Source organism: Acomys minous (genome assembly GCF_964271855.1).
Source record: "Acomys minous genome assembly, chromosome: 6".
In the NCBI taxonomy this organism is placed as follows: Eukaryota; Metazoa; Chordata; class Mammalia; order Rodentia; family Muridae; genus Acomys; species Acomys minous.
The window spans coordinates 49,121,166-49,147,791 of NC_140487.1; the positions used below are offsets into that span (position 1 = coordinate 49,121,166).

The window sequence follows — 26,626 nt, forward strand, 5'->3', positions numbered from 1 at the left end:
GAGGAAGGGGATGCAGGCTACCCTGATGAGACCTGATAGGCTGTGATAGGAAAGTGGGGGAGGAACCCCTCTCCATCAGAGGTCTAGGGAAGGGAAACAGGGTAGAATAGGGAAAGAGGGTGAGAACTGGAAGATCAGAGCAGGATGATAACAATCAGGATGTAATGTGAATAAATTATAATACAAAATAAATTAAATTAACAAACACTTACAAAATTGGTACTGTGTTTAAAAGGAAAGCTGTCTTACCTATTGATAATTACCTATTTTTAAGGATTCCTACATAATTTTTTTTGCCTGAAGATAAATTATATCCTTATAAAAGTATGTTTGGATTGGGTTTTTATTACTTATATGAAAATATTTACACATTTTCAATATAATATTTTTAGCACAATTCAACAGCAATTCTGGTAGAAACAAGCTCATCATTTCTTGTAGAAAAATATATTGCCATATTTCATACCATAGAGATATTAGTAATTGTTTCATTAGGGCTACTGGTGCTATATTGAAACATCATCACTAATGCACTTTGGGAATAAAAAGGTTTATTTGGGTTATACTTCCACAATGAAGGAAGCCAGGACAGGAATTAAAAGAGGGCAGGAACTGGGAGGCATGAGCAGACGCAGAGGCCACAGAGGGGTGCTTCTTACAGGCTTGCTCCCTTTGGCTCGCTCAGCTGAATTCTTATAAAACACAGGACCATCAGCACAGGCATGGCACCAGCCATAATGGGCAGGGCCCTTGCTCATCAATCACCAATTAAGAAAATTACCTAGAAGGTAGCTTGTCTGCAACCTCACCTTATGAAGCCATTTCTCAACTGTGTCTCTCTTCTCCCTGATTACTCTAGGTTGGGTAAGGGTAACATAAAACTACCCAGCACAGTGATGCTTAGTAAGCTTATAGTTATTTATTCTCATGTTTCAAGCATTCAAGTGTTGGAACACATAGCATTTTATTTCACAGGAAACGTGAGGAGCAAAGCTTGCTTAGGCTCGCATAGTATACATTCTACCTCCAGGATGCTGGAGAGCAACATGCTTCAGATCCTGGATGACGCCGTTTCTTAGAATATGTACGTGGACATCATTGGCTAGTCACCACTCATCTAAAGCTCCATGGAAAGTGGAAGGAATTCAGATTTCTATTTTCTGATTAAGGATCTTGAATTATATTTTAAAAGACATGAAACCAAAAGCACAATAGATTGCAGAATTAAAATTGGAATGAGCACTACCTAAGGGCTCTGTTTTGTCAGCCTAAAAGTGCCCTATTGCCTTTCAGTTATACCATGGAACTTCTTCGGTATTTCCCTTCCATTGATTCTTCATGACAGAACACTTCTCTGTGCCAGCGTTTATTGTACATGATCCCCTAGGACTGTAGATCACAGAAGTACTTCTTCCACTAGATATATTTATTTAATCCTTACAATAATTGACTTGTGTTATACATATTTTTTTCCAAAGGCAAATATGAATTCTTCAAATGGGTGAGAAATGTTCACACTTCCTTCAGCAGGATACTCGGCGACACAGGGAAGTGGATCCTCTTGAGAATCCACACTGGAAGGATCTCAGGGTAAATCGGGAGATGGCACATTCAGGTCAAGCACCTGCACATTGGAGCATATGGGGCTTCTGGGAATTTCTACGCTGCCTTGCATGCTCTCTTCTCTAGGTTCTAGCTCCCACTCTGGCTCTCCTACTCAAACCCTGTTTGCACTTCCTGTGAAAGCTCAGATGTCACCATACCATCAGCAATGTGGTGGTTCCTCCCAGAGTCTTGGTGTTTCTTCGTTAACATCTGTTTTAAGAAAAATAACTCCACCTTCAAATCTTTGCTCCCTGGCTTGTGTTTGGTAAAATAAGCCTTCAATAAATATTTGCAAGAAATCGAGTTAAGTGTAGCAAAAGTGAAAGTACCGAAGCATGAGAACTGTGTTATCTGTTAAGGAAATTGGATTTTGTAATGAAGGTAACAGGAATATTGACTTTTACATAGAACCAGGATTAAGACCACTTTAGCATGGCAGCATATCTTGTGAACATAAAGAGAATGGGCTGGTGGAGGTTAAGCTAATAATAAAAGCTAAGATGTACAGTGACGAAGACTAGATTATTCTTCTGGCAGCTATTTGGAAAGGGTGACAAGTGTTCTGCTGAACAATTAAAAATGACCCACAGACCTTTCCAAAGGCAACACAGTGGAGGCGAGTCTTCAAATGAGGTCCCTCTTCCCAGATGAGTTCACTTGGTAACTATGACACAACAGCTTCTATTTCTGTTTCCATTAGAAGGTTTTAGTAATTGTTTGTCAGAAATCATATGCGGTTGAATAATGTTTTGACCCATGAATGATCTACATGGAGAAACCAACCAAGGTTTTATAAAAATTGTTCAGTCGGTGTATGTGATTCCACAAAAGTTTCTAAAGGAAAAAGGACAAAAGACACTTTCCATTTCTATCATTTTCAAGTACAGACAGAGTCACGGGGACCGCTGCAAGCCACTATTGAGGTAACATCCCTATAAAGCCTATCATTCACCGAGTGCCAGAACGAGTACATTAAATATGATTTTAGAATACTTCTGTACAGGAAGGATTTTATCTCTCCATTCATACCTTATTCAGAAAATCTACTTGAGACATCTGCAGGCAATGCTTTTACCTTCTTTCCCAGGGAATCCTCCCTCAAAAAAAAAAAAGGACCTTCGAGAAACGTAGGATAAGAACGCATACTTATTTTCCTGCACTCCATAGCAGAGATGGGTTCTGGTTTAATCTAACTCTCCTGGTGCCTGATGTAGAGCAGACAAACTCTTCTATTATCTGTGTATAATCTACAGAGTTAGAAATTTCGCTCAATTTTTCCCTCTGGCAGTATCCAGTAAGGAGTGGATTTGGTAGAAAGAAAGAAAGGAAAACTAAACTAGAGATGCTTGAGATGATGCTCAGGAAATTTGACATGTAACTGTGACATCTTAGTTGTGAAAGCCAGGCTTGGCTGCAGTTACAGGCACTCTTCTCCTAGCTCCAACATTGGAGAGACTCAGACTTCACTCCAAACCACCACATAGCAGAAGCCTATCAGCATCACCTATCTACTTCCTCATCCTTAGAGAACTATTTAGCTATTTTCATTATAAAAATGATTTTCCTACAATGGATTTTCATAAAAGGGATGTTCTTAAAGACCTATCAATCCTTCCATATGAAACCATAGATGTCCTCTGAAAGGCTCCAGCCAGCAGCTGATCGAAACAGATGCTGAGACCCACAGCCAAACATTAGTCAAAGTTCCTCAGAAGTCTTGTAAAGAGTGGAGTAAAGGATAGAAAGTCTATCAGGAGACAAAAACTCCACAAGGAGGTCAACAGAGTCAACTTTCTGAGTCCCATGAGGGCTTACAGAGACTGAAGCACCAACCAAAGCGTACACATGGACAGCACCTAGGCCCCGATATATCTGTGACTGATGGTTCTTCACGTGGGTCTCCTAGAAGGTGGAGTGGGGACTGGCTCCATCATGGACTCTGTGGCCTGCTTTTAGATCACTTGACCCTAGATGAGTTACTTTGTCTGGCCTCAGTGGAAGAGGATGCACTTAGGCCTGATGCGACTGGACATCCCCAGGTGAATTGATATTGGGGGGGTGATGGGTAGGTACCTCCCTTTTCTGAAGAGAAGGGGAGAGGTAAAGAGAGTGAGAAGGTGGGAAAGGGAGTAGAGGACAGAGAGGGCTGTATTTGGGATGTAAAATGAATAAATAAATAAATTAATAATAACAATAACAACAACAACAACAACAATAACAACAACAACAACAATAATAATAATAATAATAATAATAATAATAATAATAATAATAAAGAATGGGGATGCCTCCCGAGCACAGTTCAAAGGACGGGACAGTAGTCTTCATTGTTGGACTGAGGTAGAGGCTGTCATTGCTTTTCATAGACTACACACAGACTCATGTTGGCCACATAAAAGTGAATGGGGTTGTTTAAAATAGAAGTGAGGAAGGTAAATATTGCTGATGGCCTGAGGGAGGAATAGAGAATGAGGCTCTGATACCAGAAGGAAGACATGAGATGAAGAAAGTTTTGTGGGATTTGAGAGGTGGCCTAGCTGGATGTCTCACAACCATGTGTAACTCCAGCTCCAAGGGATCCAATATCCTCCGACCTTGCATGCATCCTCGTCCGTGCACTCAGACTGCTGTGAGTTTGAGGGTAGCCTGTTCTACAAAGTGAATCTAAGACAGCCAAGCCTACGCAGAGAAATACCAACTTGAAAAACCAAAAATAATCAATCCCTCCCCTTGCTGGTTTCATCTACACTACCACAATCATCATATCACATTTGCCAAATCCCAGAGCAGCTCCCAAATTAAAACATCCCCATCAAGACACCTTCAAATTAATTTTTACTGTTTCCTTTCTTTGGCAAAAAATTTACCAGAATTCAGCAATGCTGGCATTTTCCTCTCATTTCATCAGATAAAATCTGAGTTTTGCGTTAACAAATGGTTGCAGCTCAGTACTTGAGAGAAACATCACAGCATCCATGACACCTTTTAACATTCCCAAAACACCCTGTCCTGACTTCAGCTGTCTTCCATGCCTAGGATGTGTGGACACAAGGAAGGCAATCTTCCTGAGACCAAGAAATGTCCAATGCCAGTGGAAACATTTGGACATTTTTATGATGAAAATTAATAAAGAACAAATTCAAAGAGGACGGATTGTTTTACAGAATGTCATAAACTTATCTATTAAACTTTATAATTCAAGGCATAGGAAGTAACTGTTTTCAATGTGACAGTTGCAAATGAATTTGTTCTAATTGTGTCAATGTTCAAGATTGCTTCTCTATTTTCTTACCTCAGGTGTGATTAAAAATTGTTTCTTGTTGGTGAACAATTTTAAATATTATATTCCTAATTGTATTTTCATATATATAGTGACAGTGGTTGTTTCCATTATTCAAGAAATTATATGGGAATGTCACTACTTAACTTTAAGGGATTGAGAAATGCATATTTTCTATTTAATTGTTTTAAGAAAAGAAAAGCACTTAGAAGGAAGATGAAGAATTTTATTCTAAAACTCCTATCCTGTGAAGGTGTATCCTGGGACTTGAGTACACTATGGAAAAGACTGAACCCAGGTGGGTGCTAAGAAAGTGTGATAGTTAAAATGAGTGCTAAAAGCCAAGTATAAAAGCATCAAACTAATTTTTATTTTAGTTAATTAAGAAATCAAATAAGCAAACCCACTCAATTTTAAATGCAAATCATTAAATTATATATAAAATTATATATAAAACATTTAAAAATCCATTATAAAATCTTACGGTTATGTAAAAAGACCCTCATAGATTCTATTGGTAGACTATAAAGGACTGCTTTTGTAAAGATGACAATTAGGGAATTCATCACAAGGCAATCCTTGTATCCAGCTAAGATTTTTAAGATCTTGGGGAAAATGAAAGCAATTGTAGAGACTATGAAACATAGTTAAAATGCACTCAAATGTTTGTGATGGGGATTCCTTGTGAAACGATACTTTCTGGATAGTTGTAGTTATGAATAACCAAGGACTTTTTCATCTAGCACATTACATAATACGGAACAATTTAGATAGATGTGTTTGAAAGGTAATTTTATAGGCTTGTGTCTCACCAGCTCTCAGGTTTTGTTTTCCTTCCGCACGAGTCACAGCTTCCACTAACAATGTTCCCAAGCAGAGGAGCTGCACACTGCAGTATTGTAAACCCCACCCCTGCTGTTGTGGATAGCGATGTTTGTTTCTACATTAAATGACCCCACACTGTTCTGCTCTATGACTTTGTCAATGTTCCATAGCTCTTTGCCTTCCCCTGCTCTTTAGCTAATGACCCATATTTCCCACAGTCAGCATGATTACTTGAAATACCCACTTCCTTTTAAGACGTAACTATGATTTTCAGTGACCTTGGAAAATGTGTAACCCAATGTATTAGAGTTGTGTGTGAAATTAGAAGCAGCAAACCCTGGATCGAGTTGAGAAGAGCCCTGCACATAATGATAAGATCTCAGTGAATGTTGACTAGAGACGTTTGTAACCTCAGAGTATGTTCTTCCTCCACAGTATTTGGGTCACATTATCACCTACTGCAGAGTTATCTTGATAATTTGATGAGATAACATATTTGAAAACCTTGTAAACTATGAGGTTGAATACAAATGCACCACAGGGCTTCTATCAGCATTATCAGAACAAGATTGCCATCTAATGGTAGCCAAGCAGTTCCTATTGCCCTAAGTCAGAGCCCAAGTGAAAAAGAGGACAAAGCCTGCTGATGAAACCTCAAAGTGACAACCCATGTCACAGCCGCATATTTGCTAAGTGCTATAAAAACAGTGCATTCCAGGGAACCTACTGCAGTCACCCCTTGTAGCAATCGAATGCCACGGAAAACTCTGGAAACAATAAGTACACAGTTTCACCCACAAAGCTGTTAATGTAACTCTATATTTAACTCTTTCTTCTAATTCCTAATTTTTTAAAGCCTTGGCGAAAAGTTCTTTTGGTTCTCCATTCACTCTGAGAGAATGGAAATAATGTACTGAGAAACAGATGGTAAATTAAATGACATGGAGGAGAGTGCTTACAAGTTCTATCTAAGCAAAGGCCAAAAGGCCCGTGTGCCTGAGTGGGTTCAGTACGCATGCACATCACAAATCCAACAGGTTCTCTGCTGCCCTGATAGAGTCAAGGGCAAATCCTACGTCAAGTTCATAACTCACAAGGATCGTGGAGCAGAGCAGTTTGCAACTCAGGCTATAGTATATTTGAGATTTCAAACTTTATAGAAATTAATTTTATTAGAAGATAATATCCAAATGAGACATCTGCTTTTTATCATTTATCTCTCAGGATCCAAACTTCTTAAGCATGAAAAAGGGTTGAGTTACTACATAAATGGCCATCTAACTCAGTCAATATTATTCATTGTTTTACTTTTATCATTATAATTTTATGAGTTAGTAAATAAACAATAAGCAGAATGGATTCTATATATTGTCATAACTTAATCTTAAATTTTCAGAATGTAATTTTGTTCACACAAAAACCTATACCATAGTGAAATAAATACCAATAAAAAAGATTGGTCTTAGTCCTTTTGGAAAAAAAACTTAGCTGGATTTATTTTTTTTTAACAGGACTTCAGGCCTAAACATAGAATATAAAATGGTAACTTCATTATTTTGGTATTTATTCATTCAATCCTTTATATGCCACCAGATATAATAGTAATTAGTTCCTCTCACTTTGTATCTCCATCACAATTTGCCAAATTCTCCTCTCATGAATGGAGTTTGAAGTCCTTCATCACAAATATTTTCCATCAGCACATCAAAAATTTCTCAAGCTCATTTACATGAATTATTATCAGCAAATAGTTTTAATACTTAGTAATCTAACTTCTAATTCATAATATAGGCTTTGTATAAAAATTTTAGAAAACTAATCATGTGGTATATATTATTTATACATTTTAAAATTTAATGTTCATTAGTGATTTGATTTTGTTGCATATTTATTTTGGACTTTCACAAAATAATTATTATATAAGTAGGAAAATGTATGGAATTTGAACCAAGGCTATTATCATGAGACTCTTCTTGATTCTAAGGGGCACCACATTTTATTATACTTACTCTTTAAAAAGATGTGAGCTGCACTTTCCTACACACTACCTACCAGACATACATACATAGCCCTACATAAACCAGGGTAGAATCCAACTCAGAGAGATCCACCTGATTGTGCCTCATGGGTGCAGGATCAAAGTGTGTACCATCATGCGTGGCTTTGAGTCTACCATCATGCGTAGCTTTGAGTCCATGCATTTTAAGGATGTCTTTAATCAAAATATAATTATATCACATCCCTTCTTTCCTTTCATCCATTCAACCTCTGTCATGCCTCAACCGTCTCCCTCTCAAATTTTTGGCTACTTTTCTTTTGATTATTTTGTTTTAAAGATATACACTGTGTGTGTGTGTGTGTGTGTGTGTGTGTGTGTGTATTCATACATATACGCATGTGTATATGTATGTAAAACAAAAATAATGTATGTATATATGTACATATATGTATATATACAAATATAAATGTGTGTATGAAGAAATATATAAATAAAAATGAACTTAATTCTTATTGTTCTTTATGTGTATATGATTTCAGGGCTGACTTCTTTGTACTGGATAATCCCTGGCACGGGGCCAGCTGGGAGAGACTAAGTCACCCTTCTCTCAGTAGTCATTACTGCCTGTAGCTCTCTGTCTCCACCTTGGACCTTAGGAGATTCTCCTTCTCTTTCTATGCTTACTGTGTCTATTGTTACTGTCACTATTCAGGACTTATTTGCACAGCCATTTCTAGGAATCACAGTCTCACTTGCTGTTCCCTTGGTTCTTACATCATTCTTCTGCCTTTCCATAATTGTCCCTTCACCTTAGGTGTAGGCGTCATAATGCAGATGTACCCACTGGCCCTGAGCACCTCCCAATCCTTTGTTCTCTGTATAGTGTCCAGTTGTAGTTTTCTGTAACACTCTCTGTGGTGAACTGAATGGCTCCTGTAGGCTCATATATTTGAATTGTGGGAGGAATTGTTTACATGTTTAAAACTTGGGACCTTGTTGGAGTAGATATATCACTCATGACGGGCTTTGAGGTTTCAAAAGCCCATGTTATTCCCAGTTAGCATGTTACCTCCTCTCCTTCTCTCTCTCTCTCTCTCTCTCTGTCTCTGTCTCTCTCTCTCTCTCTGTCTCTGTCTCTCTCCCTGTCTCTCTCTCTCTGTCTCTCTCTCTCTGTCTCTCTCTCTGTGTCTGTCTCTCTTTCTCTGTCTCTGTCTGTCTCTCTCTCTGTGTCTCTGTCTCTCTCTCTCTCTCTCTCTCTCTCTCTCTCTCTCTCTCTCTCTCTCTCTCTCTCTCTGCCATGATTTTTTTTCTCAATATGTAAGCATCCAGGTACTGTGGCAGAAGGATCCCTGTTCCTTGCAGTGATGAGCAGGAACCTCTGAAACTGTGAGCAAACACTCAATTAAATGCTTTCTTTTATAAGTTGCCTTTGCCATAGTGTCTCTTCATAGCAAAAGAAAAGTAAGTGAAGTCTCCATTTTCTGTAAAGAGAAGCTTCTTTGCTGAGTGCTGTGGGCTACAGTGTCTATAAGTATAAGAAATCATTCTACAATAAAGTGAGGGATTAAGCTGGTCTGGCAAAGGGGCAGAAGTAAAATCTCCTGACATACCCAATGACCTAACTAGCTACAGCTACTTGGCTGAGTTTCTAGTATGCTACATGATTTCCTTCCTGTTGAGTGTGTCTTAAGCACAATTAGACAGACAATTGTTGGTTACCACCAAATATAAGTGACACTATAGCATCTTTACAGATATTGTACAAATCTTGTACTTGCTGTAGTCAAAGGCCTTACAGTTAGAGAAAGTTATTGATTGCTTCTCTCTCCTGTCAGTGTACATAGTAGTTTATGTTATGATGGAAGCTTGACAACACAAAAGAGGTTATAAAGTTAGATACAGCAGTAATAACCTGAGTCTTGTGCCCTAAATGTGCAGTGTCTTCACAATAAAGGCATAATCTCCAACCCCAGAGAATCACCCAAAGGCAACAACAATAGCTTCCATTATTTGGGGGTAACTTGGACTACCATAACTATCAACTCAAGAATGTCTGGTACAGGGCTTTTGTTAGACAGTCTACAGCTCTTATGGGGAGCACTGTCAGCCCAAGTGGCATAACTTCATACAGATATTTATTAATTTCCAAATTATATCTCCAAAGTTAAGTGGCATGCATTTTTCAGTTTTCCACAACTTAGTTGAAGATACCCTGCGCCCTCTTCTTTTGATCCAGATACTTCACAGTCCATGCAAACTTACGGTTGATTTTTAGAGCATCCTTGTGTTAATGTTGCAATTCTTTATACATTGCCATTCATATTAGTAAAACCACTAGGGGTTCATCTCAACTCTGCTGTACTTTCACCCATTAAAAATTAATAACAAAATTACTTTCTTAATTAACAGTCACAGGAGGAATTCGTAACTCACAGAAGAATTCTTATAATTATTCTCATCAAATTCAAAATATTTAGCAACTACCTAATTAATATCTAATTGATATTGCTGGGCCATTAACTCTATTTGCTTGTGGACATACACTGATAACAATGCTCTGAGTACCTAAGAAGCAAACCCAGAATAAATAACAAAATAATAATATTTGTCTTTACTCCATCACCCATCTGTCTATTATATTCATTTTATCAAAGAACACTTAATAATTTAATTTTCAACTAAATATTCCATATTTAAGTGGTTAAAAAAACAATTGTCATGTAAGGCAACAATCCATTTTTTTCTATAATTGTTGAGCTTAGTTTCTATAACTTACGGTATTTAAAACAGTAATGTGTTCCCTCTTAGATACATTGCTATCCTAAGGAGGTTGTACAGTACTTTGGGCAATTAATTAATATCTAGGGGAAATTTTTCAGGAATTTAATTGGGATGGGTTAGCATAAAGAAATATGCTATGTTTTTAAGCAACATGTCTTAATTTGCTAATATTTAATATTACAAACTCATCACTTAATGTTATAAAATTAAGACAATAATATTCAAATTAGAAAGTATATTCTAATATTACTATAATTGTAATGAATTATTCAAAATTCAAGAGCCTTGAAAAACAAAGGCTCAGAGGTTAAGAGCACCGTCTGCTCTTCCAAAGGTCCCAAGTTCAATTCCCAGCAACCGCATAATGGCTCAGGACTACCTGTAATGAGATACAGTTCCTTCTTGTGGTAGGCAGGCACACATGTGGGAAGAAGACTGTATAAATAATAAATAAATGTTTTTAAAAAAACAACCATTGATAAGACAAAGTATTTACAAAAGAGTGAGATTCTCTAAATCCACAGAGGCAAAATCAAACTGTCCTAGGTTCATGCTCTATCCTTTGCAACATGGAAAACAAGACATTTTGCATCCAAACATGCCTCAGTCGTTTACCTAGTCCTGCTGATAGCTTGAAACGAATGTAATCACAAGGTGTTACAAATAGAGGACAGGGTTCACTATGACAGAATTGAAATCCTGACTCACTCAACTGTTTATGACTTCAAGGTGCCAATATTACACATACACACACACACACACACACACACAAACACAAACAGACACACACACACACACACATGCACACACATGCATGCAAATTTCATACATACATACATGCATTTCACCTCCATTCTCTTTCAGATTCATGACCTCTTCTATAATTACTACGAGACGATAGATACATAGATGATTGATAGATAGATGATAGATAGATAGATAGATAGATAGATAGATAGATAGATAGAAAGACATAATTTACTGAAGTCCATTTAGTGTTTCTCACTTGTACACATGTTCAGGGGTGAATATTTGGGACTAGATAACCTATCCAGGGCTCATCTCTGGAGAAAACTAATTGTTCCTCACACCACAGCCATTCATTGATTGTAGCTCTTTATCTAGAGATGAGGCCTTGTGAAGTGTTTCATATTAATATTAGCATGACAACTGGTGTGATCATTGCACGGTTTTGTTTAGAAAACTATACTGCTAAGATTCCATGAGTTCAGCTTTCCTGTTATGTCTGGAAGAAGACATGTTACATTAGACAACCTGGTCCTCTGGAGATTACACTCTTTCTGTCTCCTTTCCCATGATTTTTCTAGAGCCTTGGTTCTGGTTGTGTTGTACATGTACCATTTGGGGCCAAGTAACTCAGGGTCCTTTATTCTCTGCATTTTAAGGAGTTATACATCTCTGTAATACATTTTCATTTGTCACCAAAAGACATATCATTGGTGTCAGGTAAGAGAGACCTGAGATATAACAGCGACTTATCTTTGAGTGTAAAGATATGTACTTGGAATGATGTTAGATACTGTTTTGCTTTAGGAAAATGATAGTAATAGTCCCTCCTCTGGTGCCTAAGATTTCTCCAGCCATGAAAAGTTGGCTAGGTTTACAGTAACAGATGTGAACTCCATCCTATCAAGGGGTCCTTAGGTGCAATTACATAGCTGTTGGTTACTCCCAACTCTTTAAGTGTCACTATTGCACCATTAAGGAGATATTTCTGGGATGGCCATTACAGTGCTCCACAGATTTAACAGCTGGGTAAGACTATTAATAACTTGTTCCCCTTGGCAGCTTACAGGGCACCTTCTGGTGCCATGAGAACTAGTGGTCAGAAAGGAGGCCCACACCAGCAGCTCTGTCTCTCCAAATTTGATATTCACAGTAGGTGTTAACCTCAGCGAAAGGGCCATGCCTTTAGGTTCTAGGAGGAAACCAAGAGCAACAGCACTGGTTTATGTTGCTCTGGGAATCTCTTCCACCTCCTCCTTTCTGATAGGCCAACAACAAAAGGGTGGTTTCTTCTGCCTATCACTATGACTTCTAGGGGAACTATCATCAACCATTGCAGCCTAACTTATTCTGGATTCTATAAATATATTTTAAGTGAAGTAGTATTTGTGTGCACACTCGCATGTGCATGTGCATTTTAAAATAAGCTTATAAAATTACAATGTCTATTATTTTTGAAGCCAACTTTCATTTTACTTGGAATGCATCCTAAAGATGCAAGTTTCTTTAAATTTTTTACACTTAATTTGATATGGCTTTGATAAAGGTCTGTCTCATTATCAGACCCCAGTTTCCAGAAACTTACATATATTTTTAAACCGACTCATTAAAACATTCTGCTTTATAACAAACAATATGTTTTAAATGACATGGTTTTAGGAACTATGACCCGAAATCCATACCAAAAGCAAAATAAAGAATATATTCAGTAGCCTCTTCATCACCATTGGCCACTTTCAGTATTTTCCTATTGACCTATTTTCTCCTCCCCCCCAAGAAAATGATGAAGCATTATATTTATGGTCAAATTTCCACTGTTCAGTCTTTGGAGCAATGGAATCTTGTGTTATTTTAACTGTCATTTTTCACACAGCACAGGTCTTTGGCAATGAACTCATGTTATCCTCCTAATCAACATTCCAGTTTTTCCTGGATGTTTTTTCCTACCTATTCTCCTTTAAGTTTTAAAATACATAATATAAAAGTAATATGACATCCTATGAAGAGCCTATTATATTAAAGGTGTGTGATGTTTGGTGTGTGTGTATATATATATTTCTACATTTACCAACTTAGTCTTAGCCCTTGTTTGGTTCAAACAAATCACTGATATAATCATTCTACCACAGACAGCTCTACAATACATTCTGTAAAATTTCACACTAAACCAGAGTGCCATTATAAAATTCAACAAAATGAACTATAATTCTGTAAGATCCAGTCAAAGCATCATCTTTCTCATTAATTTAGAATGATCTTTCAACTTTTAAACATTTATTTTAAGTGACACATGACAACATAAACATTGCACATATAAACTGAATTAAAAATATCTATCTGTAAAATCCATCAGTTTTTCATAGTAAAAACATTCAAAAATCTTTTTACCAAGTATACACATAGTTTTAAGTAAATGCTCCTTTGAGTGTACCACATTGAATTTCTTTCTTTTGTTTTGTTTTGTTTTACTATTACTTTGTTGTCATTTTGTTTTTCAAAACAGGGCTTCATTCTATAGCTGTGGCTATGCTGGCACTAGCTCTGTAGACCCAGCTGACCTTAAACTCACAGAGATCTGCTTGCTTCTGCCTCCTTAGTGATAAGTTTAAGGTCATATGCCATCTATTTTAATCTACAATTACCACCTCTGCCCTTCCTCCATACTGACCACCCACAGAAGAAACCCTGTCGAACTCTCTGCACTTTATGCCTGGCTGCTTTCTGGCAATCTTATCTTGTCACTTGCCACTTATTTTCTTCTCATCCTGATACTTGTTATAAAATTCACTGTTCGAATTTCAAAAAGTTACAAATTAGTAAAATTTATTCATACAATCTCTCTTTACAAAATACAAATCAAACATGTTTAAAATTATGAGATACACTTTTACCACACTGATCTTAAAAACTATAAACATAAATTCTTCTCCTTATCTCTTAGGTGAAAGTATGTGTGGGATAATATGTAAAGGAGGAAAGAGGGAATGGCCACTCCAGGGCTGGCATGGTACTTCTCCCGGAAATGTATCAAGAGGGACAGACTTCACACGTATGTTGATGGTATGGATTGACCTAGGGCTCAGGTATACCATCTAGTTCCTCTCTGCATTGTTCAATATTAATAATTTACATATAATCATAAATTAGTAAATATACATGCTTTCTTTATTGCTTTTCTTTATTATTACACTACTGAATATTCAATAATTGTGTTATTGAAAGACATTTAAAGTATTTCTAGCATTTTGTTACTGTAGACATTTAAATTAATATGTAATATGTATACCTTAATCTTCTATAGTTTGGCCATTTACAACGTTTGGATACTAGAGATTAGATAGTAATATGCTATGATGTATGGTAATATGTTATATTATATTTTATATCTATCAGTAGCAACCTACATGTTTGCTAGATATTGATTATTCTCCTTTCAAAGGCTCCTTCCAAAGGGAACACTTGTTACAATAATTCCCCACGGTCTAGCTCTTAGGATAAATACACATGAAGGACAAACTTAGGAAGTTATCTTTATAAAAATAATAAAAATATATACTATCAAAGGGTTAGCTGTCAAATCAATGGAGATAAAATGTTCTGAGAAAATTTAATCCCAAATTGATATATATTAGTGAACTAAAATAGAGTACAAGAAAATATAACATCATTATGGCCTGCTTTTTAAATTTACAATATGTTAAGTAGGAATAAACAATTAGCATGGACTAAGCACCTCAAAATGTGGCTGAGAAATACTTCAGTGAGCATAATTCACGCAAGTTCCATACTAAGTTCCACAAGGTCTATTTTGCTAGCTGATCCAGTAGACTCAAGATTTTAAAGCTAACCTGAATAGTATTGATCTTTAATGTAAATGTAAAAATGTAAGAGGTATCATTGAAAATATGAAAACATAAACTGTGCTATCAAAAACCCAAGTCTGAATGCAATAAGGCCATAGAAAGTACATTAAATGAAGTATTTCTGAGTTTAGAGATATAATATTTAATGCAAAATTGAGCTATTATAAATATGATGTGCTCTCTTAGTTTATGTGATGCAAATTTAGTTCTCACTCATTCTATCTGTAAGCATGTGTTTGAGCACATGTCTACAGCTGCTATTCATCACTATCAGCATTCAGATCAGCCTTGTAGTCTCAGTATTAATCTACATCATTAGGGATAGCATGACTAAAATTTGAACTAACAAATCTAGATCACCAATAGGTTAATTTATTCAAAAGTAAGCCATGAAAAATGACATGGTAGTCACTATATTGTTTCCCTTCAGACATAAAATATTAATATTTTAAATGGAGCATTTTTCCTTTAAGATATATTTTTGTTTTTTGTTTTATTTTATAATTGCTTTATTTTATAATTATTTTATAATTGCGAGCTTAATCAGCTAGTAGGAAAAGCTCAAGTGTGCAGAGAACCCAGCTTATTCTTTGTAGACAGATGACAAAAAGAGAAAATTGCCCATGCTCAAAAACAGTGTCTTGCTTATAGTGAAAATTGCACTTAGAGGTAATTGACTGTCATTGGGGTCACATTGCTATAGGCATTTGTTGAGATCATATTGCTGTGGGCATTTATTCGGCGCTTACCTGGGGGTTGAAGATTCTGTTCCTCTAAAAATTCTAAATCAAGCATTAGATCATCTTCATCCAGTTCACAGGATCCCAGATGATTTAGAACATCCTAAAAGTAAAGTAAAGTTGATCAATGAGAGAAAACACCAAGGAGCTAAGGAAACAGCCACATGCAGGAGCCAGGAAGCAAAATACTGACCACATCAGAAGCTGACTCTAGTCCTACCAGTCCAATAAAATACTTGAATATTTCCAAGTCTTTTAACTTTTCCTACTAATTGCATCCCTTAATTATTTCCACCATTTACAACAGATAACATATAATTTTCAACTGAGGAGATATACATATGAACCAAAGATATCAAAAAATAATAATAAGTAATGATTCCCAGGCATGAGGAAAGAAAACTCTTTTCACACACACACAAAAGTTTTTAATTGCCATAAAATGATAGAATATTACCTATCTTAAAAGAATAAATATTTTCAAATATACATATGGCTGTGAATGAACCCTTTGTTTCATTTTTCTAATATTCCTAGTTTTTAGCCATATTACCAGTGTCATGCATAGGTTCTATCTCATGGAATGGACCTGATATACAATTTTTCCCACTGCCATGTAGTTTATCTGTCTGTCTGTCTGTCTATCTATCTATCTATCTATCTAACTATCTATCTATTATTTATTCACTTTTACATCCCAATCATAGCCACCCCCATCCTCTTCTCCTGGTCCCATCCTCCCTCCCTCTTCTCCCTATCCATCCTCCTCTGCTCCTCAGAAAAGGAGAACCCACCACCCACCCATCCAGCAAAACAAGTCACATCAGGACTGAGCACATCCTCTACCCCTGCATTCTGGAAAGGCAGCTCCACCAAGCCGAAGAGATCTAAAAGCAGGCAACAGATCCACCGTCAGAGACAGCCCCTCTCCCCTTACGTGGGGACCCACTTGAAGACCCATCTGCCCATCTGCTACATCTGTATAGGGGGGTTTAGGTTCAGTCCATGTATGTTCCTTGTTTAGTGCTTAGGTCTCTGCAAGTACCCCTGGGCCTTGGTTAGTTGGCTCAGTTGGTCTTCTTGTGGAGCTCCTGTCCCTTCCAGATCCTCCTGCTCACCCCCCCGCCACACACACACACACACACTCTTCCATAAGATTCCCTGCACTCTGCCCAAATGTTTGGCTATGGGTCTGAGCATCTATTTCAATCTGCTGCAGGGTGGACCTTCTCAGAAAATAGGTATGCTAGGCTCCTCTTTACAAGCACAGCAGAGTATCATTTATATGGTCAGGGACTGGCTCTTTCCCATTGAGTGGACCCGAAGATTGGGCCAGGTTTTGGGTGGACATTCCCTCCATCTCTGCTCTATTTTTATTCATGAATATCTTGTAGGCAGAATAAATTAGGGGTCAAAGTTTTGTGGGTGGGTTGGTATTCCTCTCCCTCCATATGCAGTTTTTAAAAGTGCATGGTTAGTCTCATAACATTTGTGTCACTAATTACACCAGTATATCTTGCAGGCAGGTCACTGTTGTAGGTCGCAGTGTTCGTAATTGAACAAAACTGGTGATTGCTTTTCTATTCCAGCAGCATGAAAAGTACCTTTCATCACCATCAATGCTTGTCAGTATGAATAAAGCTTCTAGTGGCACCAGATGACTATTTCCATGTTTAATGATATAATTAAGTTGTGTCTTCAGCAATATGGTTTACCACCAGGTTACAGAGACTTAAAAATAGCCTCGGCGATAGCCCATGATATTGTTGTGCAGACTTATGGGATCACTTGGCCAATGACTCAACAAGACAGAAACCTTTCCTGACACTAGAAGTTTTAATATGGTGCTATAATATGTCTAATTGGAGAATTATCTCCCCCAATATATGATGACTTCACTTAAGTCCTATATATATATATAAAGAAATTTAACCAGTAAGAGATATCTGTATGGCTTTTCACAAGATCTTCCACATGTCATCACCCCTCATTTAATCCTCCCATTCTAGTTTCTAAAAAAACAGTCTATAGATTGACACTAACCTTATCAAAATTCCAATGTAATTCTTCAAAGAAACTGAGAAAAGAGTCTTCAACTTTATATGGACACACACACACACACACACACACACACACACACACACACACACACATATACCAATATAAAAAAAAAGAAAACAGAATAGGAAAAACAATCCTAAATAATGAAAGAAATTGTTGGTGGTATCACCACCCCAAATTTCAAATCATATTACAGAGTGGTAGTAATGGAAACAGCATGGTGTTAGAATAAAGACAGACACATTGATCAGCAGAATCAAAGTAAAGACTGATAAATAATTCCACATGCTTACAGATACCCCAATTTTTACATAGAAGCCTAAAAATACACATTCAAGAAAGGAAAATATCATCAACATATGGTTCAGGTCATGATGAATAGCTGCATGTGGAACAATGAAAATACATTCATATTAATGAACAGCAAAGGCCACCACTACCACCAAGCAAAGTGGCAGCCAACATAACGTGAAAAATCATCACCAATAACACACTGATGTGTTTTTCTGTAAGAATTAGTCATATAAATAGCCAGCAATATTTTGAAAAAAAAAAAACGAAAGAAATTTATCTCCAGCATTTGAGCAGCCACTTTTAAAAATAATTCAAGAAAGAAAATTTTATGTGTTTTGAGCTTCTGGGACACAGGTTTGCAGCATCTTTCCCTTCTTGTAGCAAGTCCTCTACTCAGACACTATGGTCACAGACTCTGGCATGAGCCAATACAAAGTTCTTGAGTTCTTGGTAGAAAGTGCAAGATCACTCTCTCAAGAACCTCAGTAACAAGAGCACTTTCTCAGAAATGAAAATGGTTTCTTTTTCTTTTTTTGCCTGGTCATCATTTTGCCATACAGAGGCAAAAATGGCATCTATGTAGGGGCCCTGTGGCTTTAATACAGGAGCCCTCCATAGGCAAGACCAGCCAAGAGTACTGAAGACATAACACCACAGGTGTAGGTTTTCTGGTTCCTGTTCCCAAGCAATTCTCAAGGTCCAAAGACACAGATGATGATTTTCAATTTAGGTCCATTCAGCCCCTTTTGAATTTGTTATGACTTTGACCCACCGTTAGGAGAAAATTGTATTTTTTCTTCAATAGGATACTATATTTTTAGGTACTTTTTTTTTCAAGTAGGGAAAAGTATTCCCAGCTATTCCAACATTTCATACAGAAGTGTCAGACCAATAAGTGATCAAATTAAACTTGAGAGACTCACTACAAGGTTCTGATGTCCTCATTTGCTGACTGTTCCTGACACTCTGGCCTACATTTCATTTCTTACAGGTCTAGAAGAACTGTTTCAAATCTCTTCCTTCTTATCCTCTTGTTCTGACGACTTGCTTAAGTACTGAATTAGTGTTGGTGCAATGAAGACTCTTAGAAGTTGGAGAAACAACAGAATAAAAAGAGGGAAGGCAGAATAACAATGCTTTATTCCAAAGGACATAAAGGTGAGCACACAAACTAGAAACCTAAACCTTTCTAGATCACTCCATAAGAGAGAACAGTAAGAATATATTACTTTTATTCACAGGTAGAACTCTGAAGAAGTCTATGACCTTGAAACTTGTCTCCCTGAATCCATCAATAAGGAAAATGTTTCTTTTTTTTAAGGAAGACAAAGTAAAAACAGAAAGAGAAGAAAGGGAGAGAAGAAGAGAGGGATTAAAAAAACACAAAACTCTCCTATAACAATCTCTGGATGACAGAAAATAAGTTTTGAAAATATAGAACATTCTAAAAGTCAAGAATGTTTAAGGGCAGTTACAAAATGCAAAAAGAATTACTCTACCAAGTTCATCTCTGATGATGTGAGGATAAATGAAACAATAACCAATATGGCCGATGGAGCAATTTGAGTCTGTCAGCTCATGAGCTCATAACAATTGAAGATAAAAGCCAGCATAATACATTTAAAGAATACATTAATAACCAAAATTAAAAAGCACATGCATGGGTAAATTTTCCATCAGTGTAGCAGAATGCTCAATATATTCACCTGAGAAAGAGCAAAGATTTATCTATGTTACCTCATGGTTTCAGAGAACGCAGAGCTACTTTTGAATGGCAATGATTTGTTTTGATATTTGTAGCAGTGTGATGAAGCAAATCCCATGCTGGGAAGTATAAAGCACAATATATATGTATGTATTACTCATTATATATATATATATATATATATATATATATATATATATATATATATATATATATATATACACACACACACACATATATATGACTCATATAAATCAGCAAGGTGGATTGTGGGAGAGAGGGAGGGATAGAGAAAGGGAGGGAGGGAGGAGTGGATCGAGATTAAAGAGAATATACAAATATCATCTTTAAAGGCACACTTCCAATCATCTAAATGCTTACATAGGTTCCCTAAAATCTACTTCTGAACAGTGCAATGGGATAGAAATCAAGGCCTTGCAGACATTTAAAATCTAGACCATAATAACAGTGTGGGAAATATTTAATTTCCATTGTTTGAGAAATTTAATAAATAATTCATTGGTGTATTCTTTTTTTCTTATTATACATTTGCCACAAAAATTAAGTTCTACATCTTCCTAAATATTCAGAGAATCAGGGTCTTTAGCCATTCTGTGTATGAACAGGAAGGACTTTTCAGCACCAATGGAGAGTCACACACAGTATTCAAGAGGAAAGAAATTTAGCAATTAATGTAAATGATTGCATCGCAGATGTAAGAGTACTTCAGAGTCCTGATAAAACAAAAACAAGAGCAGAATGCACCATGATAACTAAGTGATGACTAAGCAACAACAGTCCCTCATCTCCTATTATATAGAAATACTAAATAATAAGAAAAATGAGAAGCCATGAATATTTAATGATGTTGATACACAGCTCTATACATCTTAATAACAGGAACATTATTGTATAACGCTAGGAACTGCAACATAAAAGGAATCATTTTATGTGCGGGCACTGCGGTAGTGCACACAATTAAAAGCTAAAATTAAACATCTTTAAAAGGGCATAAGGGCACACAGTAAGTAGCAATCGATCATAAAATACAAGTCTTAAGTAACGGTCAAAATCTTGTGTTTCTGTTTTTCTGAATATACAACAAATATAAATGACTAGATAAAAATCTCATCAAAAACTAACACCTGCAGATTTAAGAGATGCTTTCTTTCAGTTTTTAATAAAGAATGATTACTAAGTCCTGAAAACTGCTAAACACAGACATAAATATTTTCCAAATAACATGGAATTAAAAATTGGGAATCTACAAAGGACAAGTAAAAAGATGAGAAGAAATATAAATGCCTGGAAAACCGAGGAAACCAGGTTCAGAGGAAAGTACTAAAGACATTAGAAAATTACAATTAGAATCCTGATACTGTAGCTGCTTTCTAAAATGCTTATACATACAAATATAAAAAGAATTAAAATGGGGCTGGAGAGATGACTCAGAAGTTAAGAGCACTTGCTCTTGCAGAGGACCCAGGCTTGATTCCCAGCACTCACAACTATTTTCAAATCCAGTCCCAGGGTATATAACACCATATTCTGGCCTCTATAAGTACAAACATGCATGGGGTAAACAGACATACATACAGGCAAACTATCCATACACATTTTTTTTTTTTAATTTACAAAGAGCTTAAATGGAGCTACCCTGTACCATGGAAACAATGTCTCTCCCAGCCACCAAAACTACCAAAAAGGGCTTAATGGGAAGGATGGTTGCCTCCCTTGAGTTCTTTGGTTAGCTGAATCCTTCAAACCTTTCCACAATAGTTCATGTTATTGCCATTGTTCTTTATCACCCTCCAAGAACTGGCGGTGAGACCCTAGTGATAAAGACACCACATACCTGACTGAAAGCACATGGACAAATCAAGACATTGCCAACCTGAAAGCTTTATTTTTATTGGTTAATTTTCACAGCTGAGGGAGAAAAGTTTTTATACGAATCCTTCAAGTCATAGTAATGACTGGCCTATCAAGATATGCATAGTGGTACCACAATGGCATAAATATTATAGCAGTGATCAATCACTCCCTGGCTGGATTTATATTTGTTCCGTACAGACAGAACTCATTCCTAGTACCATTATCTTCGTCCCAAACCTGTGACTGGGTAGGCCATACCACACATGGGAGAACCTCATACTATTATTTGGCTAAATTGTCACAGCATTAAAACAGCAAATTTTCCTCCACACTATCATTATATTCCCAGATTAGTGCACTGCTCATCCCTTGTGGAAGGAATGTGACTTTGTCTTAGGCTGGGCCCAAGGTGAAAGTAGTCTAGGATGGCTTGACCCCACTGAGATAAAGATCTTAGACTCAGAGAGAGGAAGTTTCAGCCCAAGACAAAAAAACAAAAAAAACAAAAAAACAAAAAACAAAAAAAAAAACAAACAAAAACAAAAACAAAACAACAACACAGGCTCCTGAGACCACACCTGGGGTTTTGTATTGCAAAAAGGACTGATGATTAGGAGGAAAGGGACATTGGGTAATTGGAGTGAGAGAGGTCAGAGATTCCTGAACACAGCACAGTAGCTGCTGAGAAGAAGAGGCTGGATACAGGAGAAGAGTGTGCGGACTTCTGTTGGGTAGAGGAGAAACCCAGAGAATTATGCCAAGGGATTCTCCCAGCGGAACTGATACCCAGAATGTTTCATTCTTGTTCTCTTTAGACTTTTTTCCCTTGTGTTTAGGATAGTCAGGTTGTAAGAAAAATACCTTTGTTTAATAAATTCATAATAAATTTTAATTGTTAAGGTACAAGAACCAACAATCCCTCATCAGAGTATCTTCCTTATGCATGAGATGGTGATTAATACTGACACTTACAAATGACCAGGATATATAGAGCAAGAGATTGTATATCCTACAGCTCTAAATAGGACATTTTAGATCATATATAGCCTCCCCACTCAGCTCAGGGATCATTGTAGAAAAAGTGCAGAAATATTGTAAAAGTCAGAGGTAATAAATATATACAGAAAAAAATTGCTGGACATGACTGCATCACTGTGCTCATGAACTCACAGTGCTGTGATTGTATGCACACGACTTGTATGTTCAAGACCTGCATGGACAGGTGGGACTCAGGAAACACAACCCCTAGTTGAGAAGCAACTGGCAGTTGATGGTTGTCAAGGGAGGGCAAGTAAATTTTATTTCAGGAAAAAAGCCTTTGAAAGTTACGCATGCTGTAGAGGTGGTCCTCAACCCATGCAGGTACAGGCAGCAGTAAGTGGAGTCTGTGTGTGTGTGTGTGTGTGTGTGTGTGTGTGTGTGTGTGTGTGTGTGTGTTAATAAGAGCAAATGAAGTTTGGTGAAGAAAATGGTAGGATACATGTGGAAGGAATTGGAGGGGAAGGATTAGTTGGAATATTTGATCAAAACACATTACACATATATATAGATATATATATATACATATATATGAAATACTCAATTTATAAAAAGTAAAATAAAAATACTTTTGATAGGCAGGAAATAATTTGCTTCAATGGGAATGAAAAAGGAAGACATTTCATTGGTAAAATAAAATTTAAAAGCTAAATACCATAACGTCTCTCTCATACATGAAATCAAATACAGCAAACCCACCAAGACCACGAAGAGATGAATGATCAGCAAAGGCTGAAGAGGGGCTCAGAAAAAGCAGATGTTTGTCAGGTGCTAAGTAGCACTTAGTAGAAGTGAGTTTTGGAAGCTTTACTAGTTATTTAACCATAGTGTGTCCTTAAAAGCTGCTGAAAGTAAAATATCTTCACTACATGGAACACTTGATATTGCAGACATTAATCAAATAAGCCAGATATTCTCCAGAGACCATACACATTAGAATATCACAATACACACTCAGGTACAAGTAAGTGCTCTTAAAATATGACGATCAAGCCTAGTTGTTTAGGGATTAAGATGCCTTTAGGTCTAGAGAGATGTTTTAAGTTAATAGAGATGAGATACGATAGCTGTAGAGCTACATTCAGAATTTTAGATTCACTGAGATAGGAAAATGTTTTCTTCAAGGTTACCAAATACAAACGGACAAAACGCTATGAATGCAAGGTGAATGTAATTCCTGAATGTTCTGTGGTTCTTTTGCTGTATATAGTTTATTTTATATAGGTGCAATAATATAAATATATATGTAAAAAATTTAAAAATTAATAAAAAAGAAAAAGTATGACAATTAAAAAAAGGAATATCACAATACACACATAAATCTATTCAGTTTTTTTTTAGCTAAATGTAGCATGTAATACAATCTCATTAAAAATTAAAGTTACTTAAAGTAAATTGAATTGCAATTGTAGGTAATTTACAAATTGAAAAAAAACTGCTTATACAAAACAAAGTATTATTTTAACGCCATTAAATTTTGATTAATGCATATCCCAACTCCGTTATTCAAGGTTTACAGGAAAAACTAAGAAGCTATGATTATTTGCCTGAACAGCTAATAACAAAATAATTCAAAAGAATAGTAAATTGGACACTAGTAAATCCAAACACAAGTACAACTAAGAATTTTCTAAGCAGACATTTAAAAATATTGTAATAATAATTACTCTTATAATATCAAAAGTATCTTGATATCAGAAACTGTTACAATTTCTATTATATCAAATATTAATTAGTCTTCTAAGCTCTCAGAATGCAACAGAGAGTCGAAAAGAAATGACATTTTTCCTCACATGCCTTGAAGGCAACTGTATTCTAGCAAAAAACATGCCTATATCCTTCAAAAAAAAGTAAAATAGGCATTAGCCTTTGTTTGAAACAACTGGATCTGGAACATGGAGGGTACAGGACATCAGCATCCAGATTGCTGACAGGAATGAATGCTGTCAGGTCTGATCCAGGGTCAGTGTCCAGTTCATTTGTTCTGAAAACATAATTCCTCACAAGCATTCTACAGTTCTAACATTGCAATAGCATGAGGTATGCATGATGTACAGTCTGTCAGATATATTGTGCCAGAAGGTTAAAGATGGTGTTCTAATGTTATAGAAAGTGTTGGGTGACTGTTCAGGCAGTAAACTGTCTTAGTCATTTTGTCATTTTGGAAGCTGCTAACCTGTACTCCAGGTTCACTCAAGTATTTAAGTTTTATCTCTTCTCAAGTCTCTGATGGGTTTGAAGACCAGATAGTTTAGTCTTTCAATTAAGCCTAGTAGGTTAGGTGTTAAGATGTTTTTAGATCAAGATATATGGTTTAAGTTAGTAGAAATGAGGTATGATAGATATTAATCTCCATTCAGAAATTTAGACCCAACAAGATAGGAAAGATGCTTACTTCAAGTTTGCCAAATACAAATAGCCAAATCACTATGAATGTAACATTTATATAATTCCTGATTGTCTCATGGTTCTTCCTCCTGTATGTTGTTTATTTTATCCGTGTGTAATAATATAAATGTATATGTTAAAAAGAAACATTAAAAAGTAAATAAGAGCCGGGCATGGTGGCGCACGCCTTTAATCCCAGCACTCGGGAGGCAGAGACAGGCGGATCGCTGTGAGTTCGAGGCCAGCCTGGTCTACAAAGTGAGTCCAGGACAGCCAAGGCTACACAGAGGGACTCTGTCTCAAAAAACAAAACAAAACAAAACAAAAAAAAGTAAATAAAAATTAAGAAACAACTGTAAATCTGTTCTCTAGTGCCTACATCTGATTGGCTGAAACAGTGAAGGTGAACTCAGAAAGCTATCAACTTGAAGAAAAATGCTGTGATCCCTGCCTTTGGGTGCATCTATTCCGCCAAAGATTCTAACTTGCAGCACTGCCATTGTTAACTCTGCACTGTGATGAAGACAAAAATTATAATCCTGCTAAAAACTAAGGGAATTAAGGCATACCACTACACAACAGTACTTCATTGGAAAGAAAACAGTTGTATCAAGAGACTATCAAATCATTAAGTTAACTACTATCTAGTCAGATTTAAAATATTTTGGAAGATATATTTGGCATACTAGTCTAGACATTAACAGATATAAGACATAAATCATCTACAATAACGTCTCTGCATTAATTCTATCCATACTTGAAAGATTTCCCTCTTCAAATATGAAAAATGTATATACATTTTGTAATGTGAATGATGATCATACATTATCCATTAAAATACTGTACGGCCGGCCATGTAAATGTATACAAAGAATGTAGTTAATTGGTGTGTACTTTTGTAGATAGGTATTAAGTAGTCAGGTAAATGAAACTGAGTTTCTAAATGGTAAATTTTTCCTCATCTGTTGATTAAAAGCATAGAATCTCAGTGAGAGATAGCTCAGTGGTTAAGAGTACTTGACACTAGCCCAAGAGGCATGTCTCATGAAAGTCTTCACTTACCAGTAAAGTGGGATAAAGGTGAGGAAATCCTATTGGGACTCTAGGTGAGAGAAATATAGGAGATAGGAAGATAGATGGATCCAGAAGGTCCTAGAAACCTACAAGAACACTATGATAGGCGGAATGGGCCCAGGGGTTCTGCTCGATCTATGGCACCAACCAAGGACAATATGTGCAGTCATCATCAATCCCTACCCAGATCTAGCCAAGGGACAGAACATTCTTGACAGTTAAGTGGAGACTGGGGACTGACTTTCACATGAACTCTGGTGCCCCATATCTGGCCACATCCCCTTGATGGGGAGGTCTAATGGCACTCAGAGAAAGGATAGCAGACTAGCAAGAAGAGACTTGATATCCTAC

The 26,626-nt window shown here is 36.5% G+C and overlaps 1 protein-coding gene across 5 annotated transcripts in view; it reads right to left on the bottom strand.

Moving 5' to 3' along the window:
- Positions 1-26,626, bottom strand: part of CCSER1 (coiled-coil serine rich protein 1) — a 1,085,521-nt gene that overhangs the window by 875,260 nt on the left and 183,635 nt on the right. For all 5 annotated transcript variants that reach the window (XM_084787310.1, XM_084787312.1, XM_084787314.1 and 2 more), the window contains exon 4: positions 15,850-15,943. In XM_084787310.1, coding sequence (XP_084643436.1) covers positions 15,850-15,943 — 94 coding nt within the window. The remainder of the gene's footprint in view (positions 1-15,849; positions 15,944-26,626) is intronic.